At 32.8% G+C, this 13931-nt stretch overlaps 1 protein-coding gene across 1 annotated transcript in view; it reads left to right on the top strand.

Annotated features, from left to right (window-relative positions):
• The first annotated feature begins 1270 nt into the window (after positions 1 to 1270).
• LOC148629117 (uncharacterized) overlaps positions 1271 to 13931 on the top strand; it is a 38423-nt gene continuing 25762 nt past the window's right edge. Inside the window, exons 1-11 of the mRNA XM_088544255.1 lie at positions 1271 to 1446; positions 3538 to 3648; positions 6420 to 6666; positions 6822 to 6995; positions 7180 to 7292; positions 7948 to 8070; positions 9536 to 9667; positions 10139 to 10204; positions 10799 to 10867; positions 12369 to 12502; positions 13093 to 13201. Coding sequence (XP_088400381.1) covers positions 1372 to 1446; positions 3538 to 3648; positions 6420 to 6666; positions 6822 to 6995; positions 7180 to 7292; positions 7948 to 8070; positions 9536 to 9667; positions 10139 to 10204; positions 10799 to 10867; positions 12369 to 12502; positions 13093 to 13201 — 1353 coding nt within the window. The 5' untranslated portion in view covers positions 1271 to 1371. The remainder of the gene's footprint in view (positions 1447 to 3537; positions 3649 to 6419; positions 6667 to 6821; positions 6996 to 7179; positions 7293 to 7947; positions 8071 to 9535; positions 9668 to 10138; positions 10205 to 10798; positions 10868 to 12368; positions 12503 to 13092; positions 13202 to 13931) is intronic.

Below are 13931 nucleotides of genomic sequence, written 5' to 3' on the forward strand. Positions count from 1 at the left end.
CCATTCTAGCTAAACATCAAATCGCTCGTTATACGTTTAACATTTGTAGACAACTTCAATATCAAAAGGAAACGACTGGTTATTTAGTTAAATGCATAGAAATGAACAAGTACTAATAAGAAAGTTAGAGGTCCTAATAACTTTGTTTATTTTATATCCAATTTCGTTCCGTAAAATGTTTCATTTAGAAAAAAATAATTCATATTTTGTATGTGAATTTATGAAAAAAAGTTATTATGATTTAAAGTTAATGCCCCATGCCACTCAATGGATTTTTTTCATTGAGAAATAATATCCTCTGGAAAAAAATAATGTGAAATGATTTCTACAGGAAAGGATTTAATCCGGATAGTATCATCTTACATCTGTACTTGAACTGTAACAGGATATGTCAATGGAACTATTTTCCTGGTGTGGTGTAAGAGACAGTTACAGATGCTAACATGTTTTAAAAATCTATGGGTTTTTGCGACTGCTTTATCAATTCGATCTTCGATCTAAATTAATAAAAAGTTACAGCGAGGACACGAGTTTGTAACGGACGGATGGGCGGACAGACGAACAGAGTGATCACTATAGGGTGACCGTCACTTTTCGCTGGGCCCTAATATTTACAACTATAGGAGAGTTCTTCGTGATGTCATCACTTACCTGTGATTTGGTTTTGGTTGGCAAAAAGTCCATTCAGTGGTATGGGGCATCAACTTTAAATCACCATAACTTTTTTCAATTTTAAAGATAATTGAAAAATTCTTTTGGTTCCCAAATTTGCTAATAAAATTCTTTTTATCCATGAAATTTTTAAATAAATATTCCGTAATTAGACTATATGTGCATAAGATTTTAATTGAAATTTTATACGAAAATAGAGGTTTACATATAAATATCACTACAAATTTATTTTCAAGTAAAAGAGTTATAAATTCACATTCAAAATAAGAATTATTTTATCTAAATGAAACATTTTACAGAACCAAAATTGGATATAAAATAACAAAGTAATAAAGTTTTGAAAATTGGGATTCTGATCATGAAATTGTCAATTGTTTATTTATTTGTTTATTTGCCAACCAATTTGACACTTAATGATATGCAAATTAGTGAATTTGAAATCACTAATGAGATTGGCGAACTCTCCTATAAATTTGTATTTTTGTTTTCCGCCTTTGCGTTATTTTTTTCGGCGCCAAATAGAATTATCGTTCTTATTTGTGGCCTTCACCTTGTCGGGTCACATGAGAAAACTGTCCAATCAAATCACTGTGTCTATTGCCGCCATCTTATTCTGTCTGGAGAGTGGCATGGTGTGAATTTGAATGAAATTTTATTCTTTTTACTTTATTAAACACTTTCTCCCAGACTAAACTGAATATGTCTGAAGAAGGTGGGGGAAAGATAAAAAATAAGCGTCAACACGGCCAAAACAAACCATATGAAAGGAGAAAAGTAAGTCTGGAAGATAGAAACCGTGGCATGGTCACATTTTGATCTCTACTGACTACTGTTAGGACTGGTATTCGTTTTATATTATTACAGAATTGTACTTTGCTGGTGCCCAGTTGCCTGTGCTACTGAACTTGAAATTTTCGTTCTATCGCTTACTTTATACAGATGAAGTCCCTCAATGTGTAATTCAAATTTGTCTATTAAAATAAAAGGTAGTTAATTGAAAGCCAATTTCTTTTTGTATTGAAACAAAGTGCAGGTCTTTGATTTGTATCCAGAGTTAATAGGTTTTTATCTTTGTGTTTGTCATCTAACTGCATTTGGTCAGTAGGCTCTTTTGTGCTGACCTGGATAGTTTTAGAGCATGCTCAATAAACACTTCTGTGAAGAAAATTCTTTTGTCCTACCCAAGACCTACTTCGTGGAAGTGTATATCGAGCCTGCTCATCAACTTAACACAAAAGAATTTATTTGACAGTATATCAATACATGTAGCCCTCAAAGATCAACACACATCTGAGCACGATTTCCTTCAGCATTGAAGGAGAATTCTACATTCCAATGAAATGTACCAGAGCAATTAAAATTATGTCTGAATAGTTCTGTCTTAGGTTTAGGAAAAAAGAGCATTGTCTATGGCATTTCTTGGTTTGGATTTTAATTCAGAAACAAATTTTATTTTATCTTCTAAAGAAGATGGATCTATTCCATTTAAACATTTGAAGATCAATAGGCATTTGTGATGTATAATTCTGTTCTCAGCAGTTAGCCAATCTGAAGAATTCAAGAGGGAATTAGATGGGGCACAGTAATCTGCATCAAGTATAAGCCTAGCTGTCCTCTTTTGTAGTATTAAGTACACATTGTAATTTTTTTTTGTACAATTGCCCCAAATAGAACTACAGTAGTCAATTAATGGGAGAATATATCCTGAGTAAAATAGATTCCTTGTTTCTTAGTTAAGGTACTTTTTAATCCTAGAAAGAAGATAAATTTTTGAGCATACAATGTTTACTTGTTTTGACCAGTTCAGTATCAGATCAATTTAGACTCCTAATAATTTTTCACATTCTGAGTTTTTTAGTTCTTCAGATTTGATCAGTAACTCAGGGGCACTATTTTTTTTTTTTTTATAAAATCTGTTTAGTCCCAATAACCATTCATTTTGTTTTACTACAATTGATAAACATTTTTATTTCTACAACACCAATTTTGTAATTCATTCAAGTCTTACTGAACTTTTGGTTGTACATCATTAATACTTTTACCAGAACAATGAATAGTTGAGTCGTCAGCATAAAAATCAGTTAAGATATAGTGGAAGGTCATTTAGATAAACGATGAATAATAATGACCTAAGAATGGATCGTTGAGGAACACCATGATTGATTGGTAGTTCATCAGATAAAGTACACCAAATTTATCAAAGTTAGTAATAAGTGCAGGGTCCTAGCATGGGCAAAATGGAGGGGCGCAGTGCCCCTCTGCCCCTGTTGAGTGCCCCCTTAGTGCCCATTTACAATTATCATTGAGATAATGCAGGATTTCCACTCTTGTTAATAAATTACCTCTATCCAATTAAGAAGTGTCACCTTTGTTAACTACATCCTGTCGTAATTAACCATCAAGTAATTATCAGTGATCAGTCGGCTGACCAGGGTTATCAGATAATGATAACTGAATTCTTAACTCTTTCTTACGGGAAATTGAGGCTTCAGTAATACATTATCAGCTCGTTCACCTCTATATATATGTGTTATATAAGATGTATCTGTTTTCTAAAAGCATTTGGTCATCTGAGAAAGGTCTTTCAATACAATAAGGGTGTCATGCATATATTAATCATGCAGTCAAATTATGGTGCGACCCTCATTTTCGAAAGTTGGCAGGTAAGCAATAAGAATACAAATTACTGACTTAACACAAACATACAAAATCAATGTCCCTTTTTTGTTGAAAAAAAACATGCTACATATTCAAGTGCCCTCTTCCCTGCACCCTTCTATTTTCAAATCCTAGCTAGAACACTGAAGTGTATTGACTCACTAATGAATTTTTAAGATTGTAGGTGATTAAAACTTCTCTTTTCAGTCTTGGCTAGGAAAAGTGAAAGACCTTGTAACACCATCATGGTTGTCTGGTTTTGTTAAAACTCCAAAAGAGCAGGACAAAGAGTGTCATAAAGAAGAAAAGAGAACTAGGGTATAGTTTATGATAAATATATGAAATTGATTTTTAATATGTATTTGGTAAGATTATTAAGAAGCTGTCTATGTAAAAATTAGGCAGATCCTTTGATATGGTTGACACAGGGTGAATTTGATCCCACTGAATTTATTGTTCCATTGTAATGTTTATACTGTTTGTGTGTCAGATAGTGAAGAGATTTTTTTAAAAGCAACAACAGATAGGTCGGAAATGAAATTTGAATTTCCTAACTGTGCAACCAATTTTGCATGAAATTCAAGAGTTATCTCCCTTTGTAATCATTGCAGTCAATCAAAAACAAACATTCAACTTCAAAGAGAGGATGCATTTGTGATAAGGAATTGATGAAAATCTGTTTTAAAACAAAATTTATCATGTGCACCCACTGTTTGGTTTTTGCATGCACACCCTCTTGAAATTTAAGTATAGAAAAATATATTTAAAGAAAAACCCAAATTAGCTATAAGAATTAACTTCAGTGATAAATGTCACCACTTTATAGTGTTCTAGGATTCCCATTACCCGTTACCCGTGGTAAGTGAGTTTTCAGGTGGGGGAAAGTAATTTGGTTACCCGTGTGGAAGTCAGTTTTGATGTTTGGGTATATTGAAAAAGAGTCCTAACTTTTCCAACATGTGGCAATTATTTCTGAAATTATTTCAGCAGAATTTTAAGCTTTATTCTTTAGAAAACATTATTGTTTTGTTTTGCTTTTTTATTCATCACGATCCTTTCGGAGCTTGTATTGAAGTCAAACAAGATCATGATGCAAAAACTTTTTTTTATCCGAAAACGGGAAGTTTCATCATTGTATATTTGTTTGCAAATAAATATGAAATGTATTGAGGGGAGAGGGGGCACCTGAGTCTGAGAAAGGTAACCAAAGGGTAAAAAGCCAAAAAATGTAGAAGTTCCCGTACAAGTTTTTATCAGAGTTATGCCCAGCAATGTTTTTTAAATACAAAACTTAATGTTTGAATGGTGGGAAATTCAAAATAAAAATGGGTTCACATCCTCAAAAGAGGTAGAGCCCCCTCTTGTGAAGAATCAAAATTGTTATTGCCTGGTCATCTTAGTGTATTCATTTATAAGAATCAGACAGTAAAAATACATCACATTCTCTGCTTCTCAGAAATGATTGCACATGTTACCAAATCATATGACACATATTTTGTATTTGAAATGTTACTTTCAATGTGGGTAAGTTCATTTAAATCTTAGTAAGTCATTTTTTTTTTTTTTGGAGGCCACTTACCCCTGGTAAGTCAAGTTGATCAAAAAATCCTAGAACAATGCTTTAACTGGTTGAGACCACTAGAAATCTTGCATACTTAAGAATGGCATGCCTCTTAGACCAATTGAGGAACATAACAATGGACTCAATTAATGTGTTATCAATTGACCAATTGCTTCAATTGTCTACTAATACAGCTGTATTGAGAGTTGCTCATGTTTAAATTGTAATAAAAAGTTTTCTGTTGAAGTTTTGGTTTCGATTCCCCTTTATTTCAAATACATATTGGGTTAATATGGTATTCTATCTATTCTATGCTCATGAAAATTTGAATGGGAATTTCACTTTCGTGTAATTACCTGATAAAGCATTTTCTATGAAGGTGCATACTTCCTTCCAAGACTTATTGACTAGATAATATACTGACAGTCATTCAGTTCATGGAAATACTTCTTTATGCAATATTGTTGATATTCTGTGTTAAAGAAGACAATGAAAGTTGTTAGGGAGATGGCAATTGAAAATGTACCTATTAAAACACACAAGAACAACTTATAGTAAACTTGCAATAATGACATATTCTGGTATCGCATTGACTTGAATGGTAGGACATTCCCTATACATGTACAGGTATTCAATTTCTTTATATAGAAGAATTCCCAACCTGTTGAAGCCTTCTACAGACCTGTTTACCTTTACAATTTCAGCATAGTTTCAACCTTTCACCCCTTTATTATGTCCCAGAGTTAGAAATAGTAGCCTGCTCGCCAGCCTGAGACTGGCTATTTTTTGGCAGGGCTGGCTAATTTTAGCAAAAATTTATATAGCCATATGGTAAATATATTGGAAAATTGTATTCAGGGCTGGCTAGAATGTGAGTGAGTTTCTTACCCTGCATGTCCTAGGTGGCCCTGCCCCTGATCGTCAATTTCCATGACTTAAGTTTTAAAACATTGAAAATTGGAAAGTAGTAGCTTTCACAGACTTTCAATAAACAAATCCTTGACCTGGAGTCGGATGTGATAAAAATGACTGGTGGCATGTCCATTCAAAAGAACTAATGTTATTGACCTGCATTACACTCGTATTAGTAAAAAAATTTTAACATATAATTCAACCAAGGGCTATTTAGTAACGTTCAGAAAACATTCATGCGATGCAGGAAATGGTACTTTATTTTCAAGTTTTTTTTGGGACAAATTATTATTTTGACTAAAACTACTGAGTCACTGGAGAAAATACTTCTAAAGGCAAAAAGGTTTAAACAAGTAAGCTTTTAGTGAAACCCCTTGCAAGAATGAAAATATTTAGTGACTGAACTTGATATTTCTTAATCTATACACATACATTTTTATTGTATAAGCTTGATTTGTTCAAGCAGAGGCTGTGTGATTGTCTTGTATGTTAAGTGTTATTTGTAGTTCTTCATGCTTTATGTCACTTGTTGGATAATTCATCTTAACAAGATGTAACAAATCAGATGGTAGGTATAGCAGGATTATGATATGAATTGGTATTTGATGTTTTTTAGGCTCTTGCTGTGTCTTCATTGGAAAATGACACTAGAACACCACCAGTTATAGTTCCACTTAACAAACATAATGGAAGTCCTGGTCAATTAATGGCCCCTCCTCAGACAACTGTTACAACTCATCCTAGACCCACAGAGACACATAGGCAAGAAAGTTTACCTTTTCAAGCTGGATTTACATCTTCTCAACTTCCTTTGATACCTGAAAAAATCTCCGACCATCACTATCAGCACTGCAGTGACAATGGTAAGTACATTTTCAATGCATGAAACCAAACAAAATAATATGAGTACAGTTGTGATATTCCAAAAAAAAAATTACCCCATATTTTTCTTGCCATGGCCTTAAATTGTATTCTGGACGGTTGGAGTAGTTACAAAAAATTAAATATTTCATTCCAGATGAGAGTATATCAGATAAAAGTGATCACTCTAAATCTACCAGTGGCTGCTCTTCAATGATTCCTCATCCACCTAGTACAACACAGAAGGATCGTGTAATGTTGGAATTGAATGATACTGATTTAGGCAATATTAAAGATAAATTAGTTGGATCAAGTGAAAAAACTCAGTCAAGTAAGTTTACTTTTTCATGTACAAACCATTCTTGATATATAGTAAAAGTGAAGTTAGACTGTAAAAATGTATGCCTTGCTGTATCGTAAAGTAGTTTAAGCAGTTCTTATGTTGATTGCTATTTCGAGAAGTTTAGTTTACTATGAAATATACTAGTAAGCTATTGTGATTTTTTTTTTTGCAGGAATAAGTAGATCTGCTACTTGGACAGCCCAATATAACACCAAGAGACCAAAAAGACCTGCATTAGCTTCCAAACCAAGCTTTGATGTGTCATTATTTGGATCACCTATTTCTGTATGTTTATATTACACTTTCAAAAATTAGATAAAACGAGATGAGAAGCCTCAGACAGCTTGTACTGGAAGTAAATACCCATAGTCTTGTTGTTGACTATTTGCTCTGAAACTGAGAATAGCTCCTTGAAGTTTTTAATTTCTCTATCTATATTTATATAAAAAAAGTCTTTCTAAACAATATAAGGGTGTTAACTGAAATTTTTGGTCAATTTGTACATCTCTGTAAGAAATGTAGATTCTGTCAACTCGAGTATATTCATTAAAAACTAAAAATTCGTATCCATACAGTGATTCCTAAGGTCTATCATTTGTTGTCCAACTTATCTCTGGACAATATGTTTGAGGAACATTTCATATGGAATTGAATGGTCTGGTATTACCTTTATTGAAATAAGACAGACTAGATGTTTGCATGGTCACCTGTTATGCCTTTACTTAGCTTTTCAAGTACACTGTTGACAATGTCTGCATTTGAAAAGGAGTTAACTTTTATCTGTATTGATAATCTAAATATGCACATTGTACTCTTCATAATTTGAGCTTTTTTTAAAATTTTTTCGTCCTGCATGTATAAGCTTGTCTCTGTCTGACAAGAAATAATTACTTTGGGAATGATGCGAATCACTAGGGATAATCTGCTTCTGTTTGTTTAGGGATCCAGTGGCACCATTCCAAGAGACAAACTAAATGAGTCAACATTTTACCCAGGAAAAACTGCTTTTGGAGGAGCAGCATCACAAAGAAGACAGAGCCTCAGTACAACTGCCCCATATCAGGTATATTTCAAGCATTTTATAGTACAGTCGACTCCACTTAATCGCATATCGCTTTATTGCATATTTCGGTTTTTAGCATAATTTTCTCCTGCACAAAACCATTTCCTATTATTCTATTAGGGAAAAAATCGCTTATTTGCATAGGCCTTGCAGGTGCATTTCGGTTTATTGCATAGAGAATTTTGCCTCATCCAGGTAAAGACAGGTTTTCCCAAATTCTATTTTAAGCCTTCGGGTCATAAATATGTCAATCATATTTATTGTTGTAAAACTAGATTATCATCAATCAGGAGGTGTTGATAATGGATTAAAAACATAATTGACATAAAAGACAATTTAAATGATTTCTAATTACAGTAAAATAAACAAGCACCTAGGTGAACAATGACTTCTGACGACATGCCAAACATCACCTTATGATGCGGCTTGGGGTATTTTTGGTCTCTATTTAAATTCTTCCGACTACAAATGATTATCAATGTAAATTTAATTTTCTTTAATGAGCTGAACAGTTTTTAGTGAGCTTGGGTGTACTAGGCATAAATATCAACCGAAAATTAAGTCATCATTCATTCAGTACAATGTCTAATGAAATTCAACTACCCTAAGGTGCCCCATACTATCCACACTTCATAGGAATATATCGAGGTCAATGACGCGTATAATACACAACTATCAGTGTACAACGGTGATTGAACAGAGGAATAAAAACGCACAGACCATTTCAAAAGCCCAGAAACTGCAAACATTGATGAATATTACACTGAATCCTGGCTGAAATATGAAATATGGGACTTTCTTTCATAGAAAGGTCAGGAAATTACTTGACTATTTATAGATGAGAAACACATGGTTTTACTTAAAAATACACACAACCGGTAAAATCGTAATTTCGGTTATAAGAATAGCCCGGTTAATTGCGTAATTTTTACTGGCAAATAGGCTATGCAATTAAGCGGAATCCACTGTACCACATAGTGTTATTAAACCTGTTTTCAACACAAAGCTCAAGAGAAGAAACTCTCTACTTAGGCCTAAAACAAAAATGTCTGTGTTTCTGCTTAGGGCTATTCCAGAAATAATGTGAGGGGGAGTCGGGGAGCACCTCTATTAAAATTTGATGGATGGTTGTGAATTAAGATAGATAGCATTAACAATTTAAATTGTATGCATGATGGGGTAAAATTAAAAGTGCTTTCTGACCTCCCCCCTACAATCCCTGTGGAAACACTGGTTTTTTTTTCTTGGCTTTAGAAATGTTGTGTTGGAATTATAAAAAATTGTAATTTTGCATTTGAAATAGTCCATTATTCAACAATGACAATCTTGCTAATACATGATGTATATGGTCAGTTATCTGTATTGGGGAATTTTAAATAACACATAGATATTATATTTAAATTTATGCTTTCCATAATTTGTTACCAGTAATCTATCTGAATTAGAAAGCATTTTATACTTGCAGTCATCACCATTCCCTGTTAGACAAAAGATGAAAGCCAAAACTCTTAACAACACTTTCTCTGGATCTGTTTCCACAAGTGGAACTGCTAGAAAAATATTGGAGACCCTGGAGAGAATGACTACACCTTTAGGAGTAAGCATGCAGTTGCTTTCAGAATTTTGGTTGAATGAAGCCCAAATGAAATGGATTTTCATAGCATGTTGCAGATTGCAAATCTGAATAGAGGGATTGATACACAATGTTTAATGTGTAGAGATTCATAACCTTTGAATTTATTGGAGAAACTTATTACACATAACATTCAAAATTATGTAATGTTAAGAGTTTTTGGTAAACAGCTCGGAAGTGTTTTATAGAATAATTGTTCCTTTGTAATTGAATTTTGGTACAAATAAACTTTAGTAAGATACCTGCAAATTCATCTGCATTTAAAATGGAGGACAAGGAAGGTAGGGGCTATGGGACCATTTGCCCATCAGCATGGAAAACAGCCTTTAACATTTTAATTTCGCTTTTAAAAAAAGCCGATAATAGTCTTGTAATTGAAAAGAAAACCTTTCTAATCCTTGAAAAATGCATGAACGAGTATTTTGTTATTTTTAGGATGCAAGAAAAATACCAGTTGATGACACAGTAATGCAGAGTTTGAGTTCATCATTTTCCTTTACTGTAAGATTTACAATTTTGATTGTGTCAATATATTAGTGTACTTCATATTTTTGTATTTATGTGTACTGTATATTTATGTCCATCCATATCATTTTGCTTATTTCTTCACCCAAGCATTTTTAAACTATCAACCAGTGGTTAATTTGAATCCTTAATTGGAGCTCTTGTACACATTCATATTAAAAGATTAAAATATGTGATTATCTTGAATATACACTCTTTCAAATCTAAAGAGAGAAACTTAGAATGAATCTACTACAGAATATAAACAGATTATTTACTAACGTACATGCTTGAGAATGAATCTACTACAGAAAATAAACAGATTATTCACTAACGTACATGCTGGAGAATGAATCTACTACAGAAAATAAACAGATTATTCACTAACATACATGCTTGAGAATGAATCTACTACAGAAAATAAACAGATTATTCACTAACGCACATGCTTGAGAATGAATCTACTACAGAAAATAAACAGATTATTGACTAACGTACATGCTTGAGAATGAATCTACTACAGAAAATAAACAGATTATTCACTAACGCTTTGTTAATGTGGTAATAAAAACCTTAATTATGAAATTTCAGCCGTCTGTATATAGAAGACCTACAAGACATAGTATAGGTGGCTATCTAAACTCCTCAAGAGAATTGCAGGTGTGTTTAATTTACAATATGATTTTAGGTATTTACTACATAACTTTTGTCTTATTTGATAAGAAATTTGTCTGCATTATTGATTGTAAAGATCATTATGTTTTTGAGTTTTATTACAGTACTGAAAGAGGCATACCATGACTGAACTAACACATAAAGAGATTTTTTGTTACTTCTATTTTTTTTGTGATGGTAGGCTTTGCCATTTTAAATGCGTAAAAGATATCAAAATAAAAATTTTGCCAATGGGACTATGGCCCCCTTACCCTTCATTTCAATGGACGTGTATATAACTATCATATGTTAATGTCAATAGATTGTCACTTCAGATCATTTTCCTTTTCTGTTGTTTGAGTTTTTATACTTGTGTATTGTCTAGTGCTTTATCAGAGTCCACAGACCCCTAAGTTGTTTATGTGAGAGCCTGTTTCTTAGTTTAGTTATAATTAAATTTTGCCCATTTATCTTGGAATTTATTTTGGTTGGGCTTTAGGACCAGATGACATGACTTCACCGTCATCAGTATTTTTGCAATAGGGGGTTCAGAATCATGTTCAGCTGCCAAGTCTGTTTCTACAACTATTTCTGTTTGATTTTAGTTACCAAGGCCATACAAAAAATGCCAAGGTTCTCGGGTCACTTTTTCGAAAAAAAATTTTTTTTTTTATCAGAAGCAAGTTTTTTTTTTCTCGGGAAATTTCATCAAATTTAACAATTCTGTAAACGTACAGGATGTTGAGAAATTAAATAAAATACTTTGTGGCATTAAAACTTTACTGGAATATGAGATGTAGCAAGAAATAAAAGTCATCTCTCCGCCACTAGACTAACTTCAGTTTTTTAATGATCAGTGCTTAATAACAGCCTCATTCGCATTGTACTTTTTACCTTTCTGTCAAGCGTGCAGACAATTCCATTAACTAATCAAAAGTCCATTTGGACTGGATATGTAAATTTTAACTACTTAGTAGCCTACCAAAATTAGTATTGAAATTGGAACTGGTCCTTTTCAACTAGCTCTAAGAGGAAATGTAACTAATGCGCATGGGGCACGGTAATCAATATCACTGAATATATCTTCAAAAGACTAAAAACATATTTACTGGCACTCTTAAAGTGGCACACCACCATGTCGTTGATCAGTAACCATATTTCTCTGGTTGATAAAGGATTTCAATAGGAGATTTATCCAACATAAGGTTTTGACTTGTTTATACTTCACAAGCCCAAATTCTCCTGAGCTGCTCAAGAGATTTTTATGAAGTGTTATAGGTAGTTTTGAAATCACATGTAGATGTGCATGATGTAGTATAGTTGTTGTGTGAAGAACTCCACGGGGAGATAATTGAACTTAAGGGTTTTACATTTAATTCCATTTGAAGTGGCTGAAATTCTTTTTTACTTGCTTATTTTGTAGCTACATAATTAAAACAAGTTAAAGGTCCATTACACTTTATAACCAATATTGTTTTGATTAGTATTTTTGTGTTAATTTTTCTAGACCCTTGGTAAAGGACCACCATTGCAGAAAGTCAGTACACCAGGATCCGCTTCTATAGCTGCTAACTTACAGAGATTTACTCCCAGCCAAGAAAAGTCCAATGTTGAGGCCACTAGTAGCTATCAGTTACCTGGGTATGTCCATCTAGATTTAAGCTCTTGAAATTTTTAGCATGTATGAAGGTTTATCAGGGAATTTTGTCAGGCCACTTAATCATCTTGGTAATTTCTTGTTTTGTACATGTATGTTTATACATTTTCTACTTTATAACAATATGACAATTATGTATTCATAAGCCTATTTAGTTTGAATTTCAAAGTATTTCCAAATCATGATAAAAAATCAGTTATTACAGCAGTGCAGTATTAACGATTTCAATGTTGATTAATCTTATAAACATAGTATTCTATCAGAGACTTATATTGGTATTTTGGATAAAAAATTAACAATGAGACACAAATTTTTATTAGAACATCAATTAAAGGGCCATTAAAAAATTTAAGTGGTTGTAAAATTCAAAATTTCATTCCTTGTAACTCTTTGACTCCATTTTTGTCAAAATAGTGCAACGAAATTCTGAAAATTACAGGAAAATAGAGAGCAATTAGATGGGTCAGGTAAGTATGGACCATTATCAAAAATGTTTTGAAAGGCCATAATAGTAAAAAAGTTGTATTTACAAGATAACAACATGGAACAAAACATTTGTGCTGTAATTTTTTAGATCTTCCAAAGGGGAGCTTGGACTGTCTAGTAATGCGCAGGGAGGTAAAATGAAAAGCAAAAAATTCTCTCAGCATGCACCATCTAGGAAAGAGGAAGACGATGAAGAGGTTGGTATGAATAATAGTATTGTGTTTGTTCCTGTAAAATTAAGGGTTTACTACTTACTGCCTAATGACAATATCTGTTATTTTAAGTTGATTATAGATGGTCTCATTTGCGAATATATTTTAAAGAGATAGTCGCAAACATTCATGAACCTGGTTATAACTTTACATGTAGTACAATATTTATTTACTCATCAAAAAGACTGGTTAACCTTTTCCAGACCCATCGAAATTTTTTTAAGCACATCTGACATTCGGTCAGACACAAGGTGATGACTTGTCTGACCGAACGACAATTTGTCTGACCGAAAAAACTCTGAACAATTTATCTTCATCTGTTAAAGATAGTTTACGTTTCTTACCAGGGATTGCCCCAGGATAGTGAGTTAGAAATGACATCGCATTTTATTTTATGTAAATTAATCTGGTTCCTAAAAATCGGAAATAAGTCTTCCTGTCTAATTGAAATTCGACCCATAAATAAGTTCGACCCAACAAAATTTCAAATGAAAATTTGTTTTATCTGATGTTCAATTATTAATCTTTATCAATTTCGATGTAAAAGAAATATACTTTATTATTTTTTTCATTATTATTTTGACAATATAATGACCGCATGTTTCACATGTAAACGAGTAGCGAGACAACGGAAGGGACGATATATCAAAGGACGAAATGACGTGTAGTGAATGAACCGGAAGTTACATATTATTGTTTACAATCAAATTGATTG

The sequence above is a fragment of the Perna viridis genome, chromosome 1, assembly GCF_037379345.1.
Source record: "Perna viridis isolate PV_CMFRI_1.1 ecotype Kerala chromosome 1, ASM3737934v1, whole genome shotgun sequence".
Taxonomy (NCBI): Eukaryota; Metazoa; Mollusca; class Bivalvia; order Mytilida; family Mytilidae; genus Perna; species Perna viridis.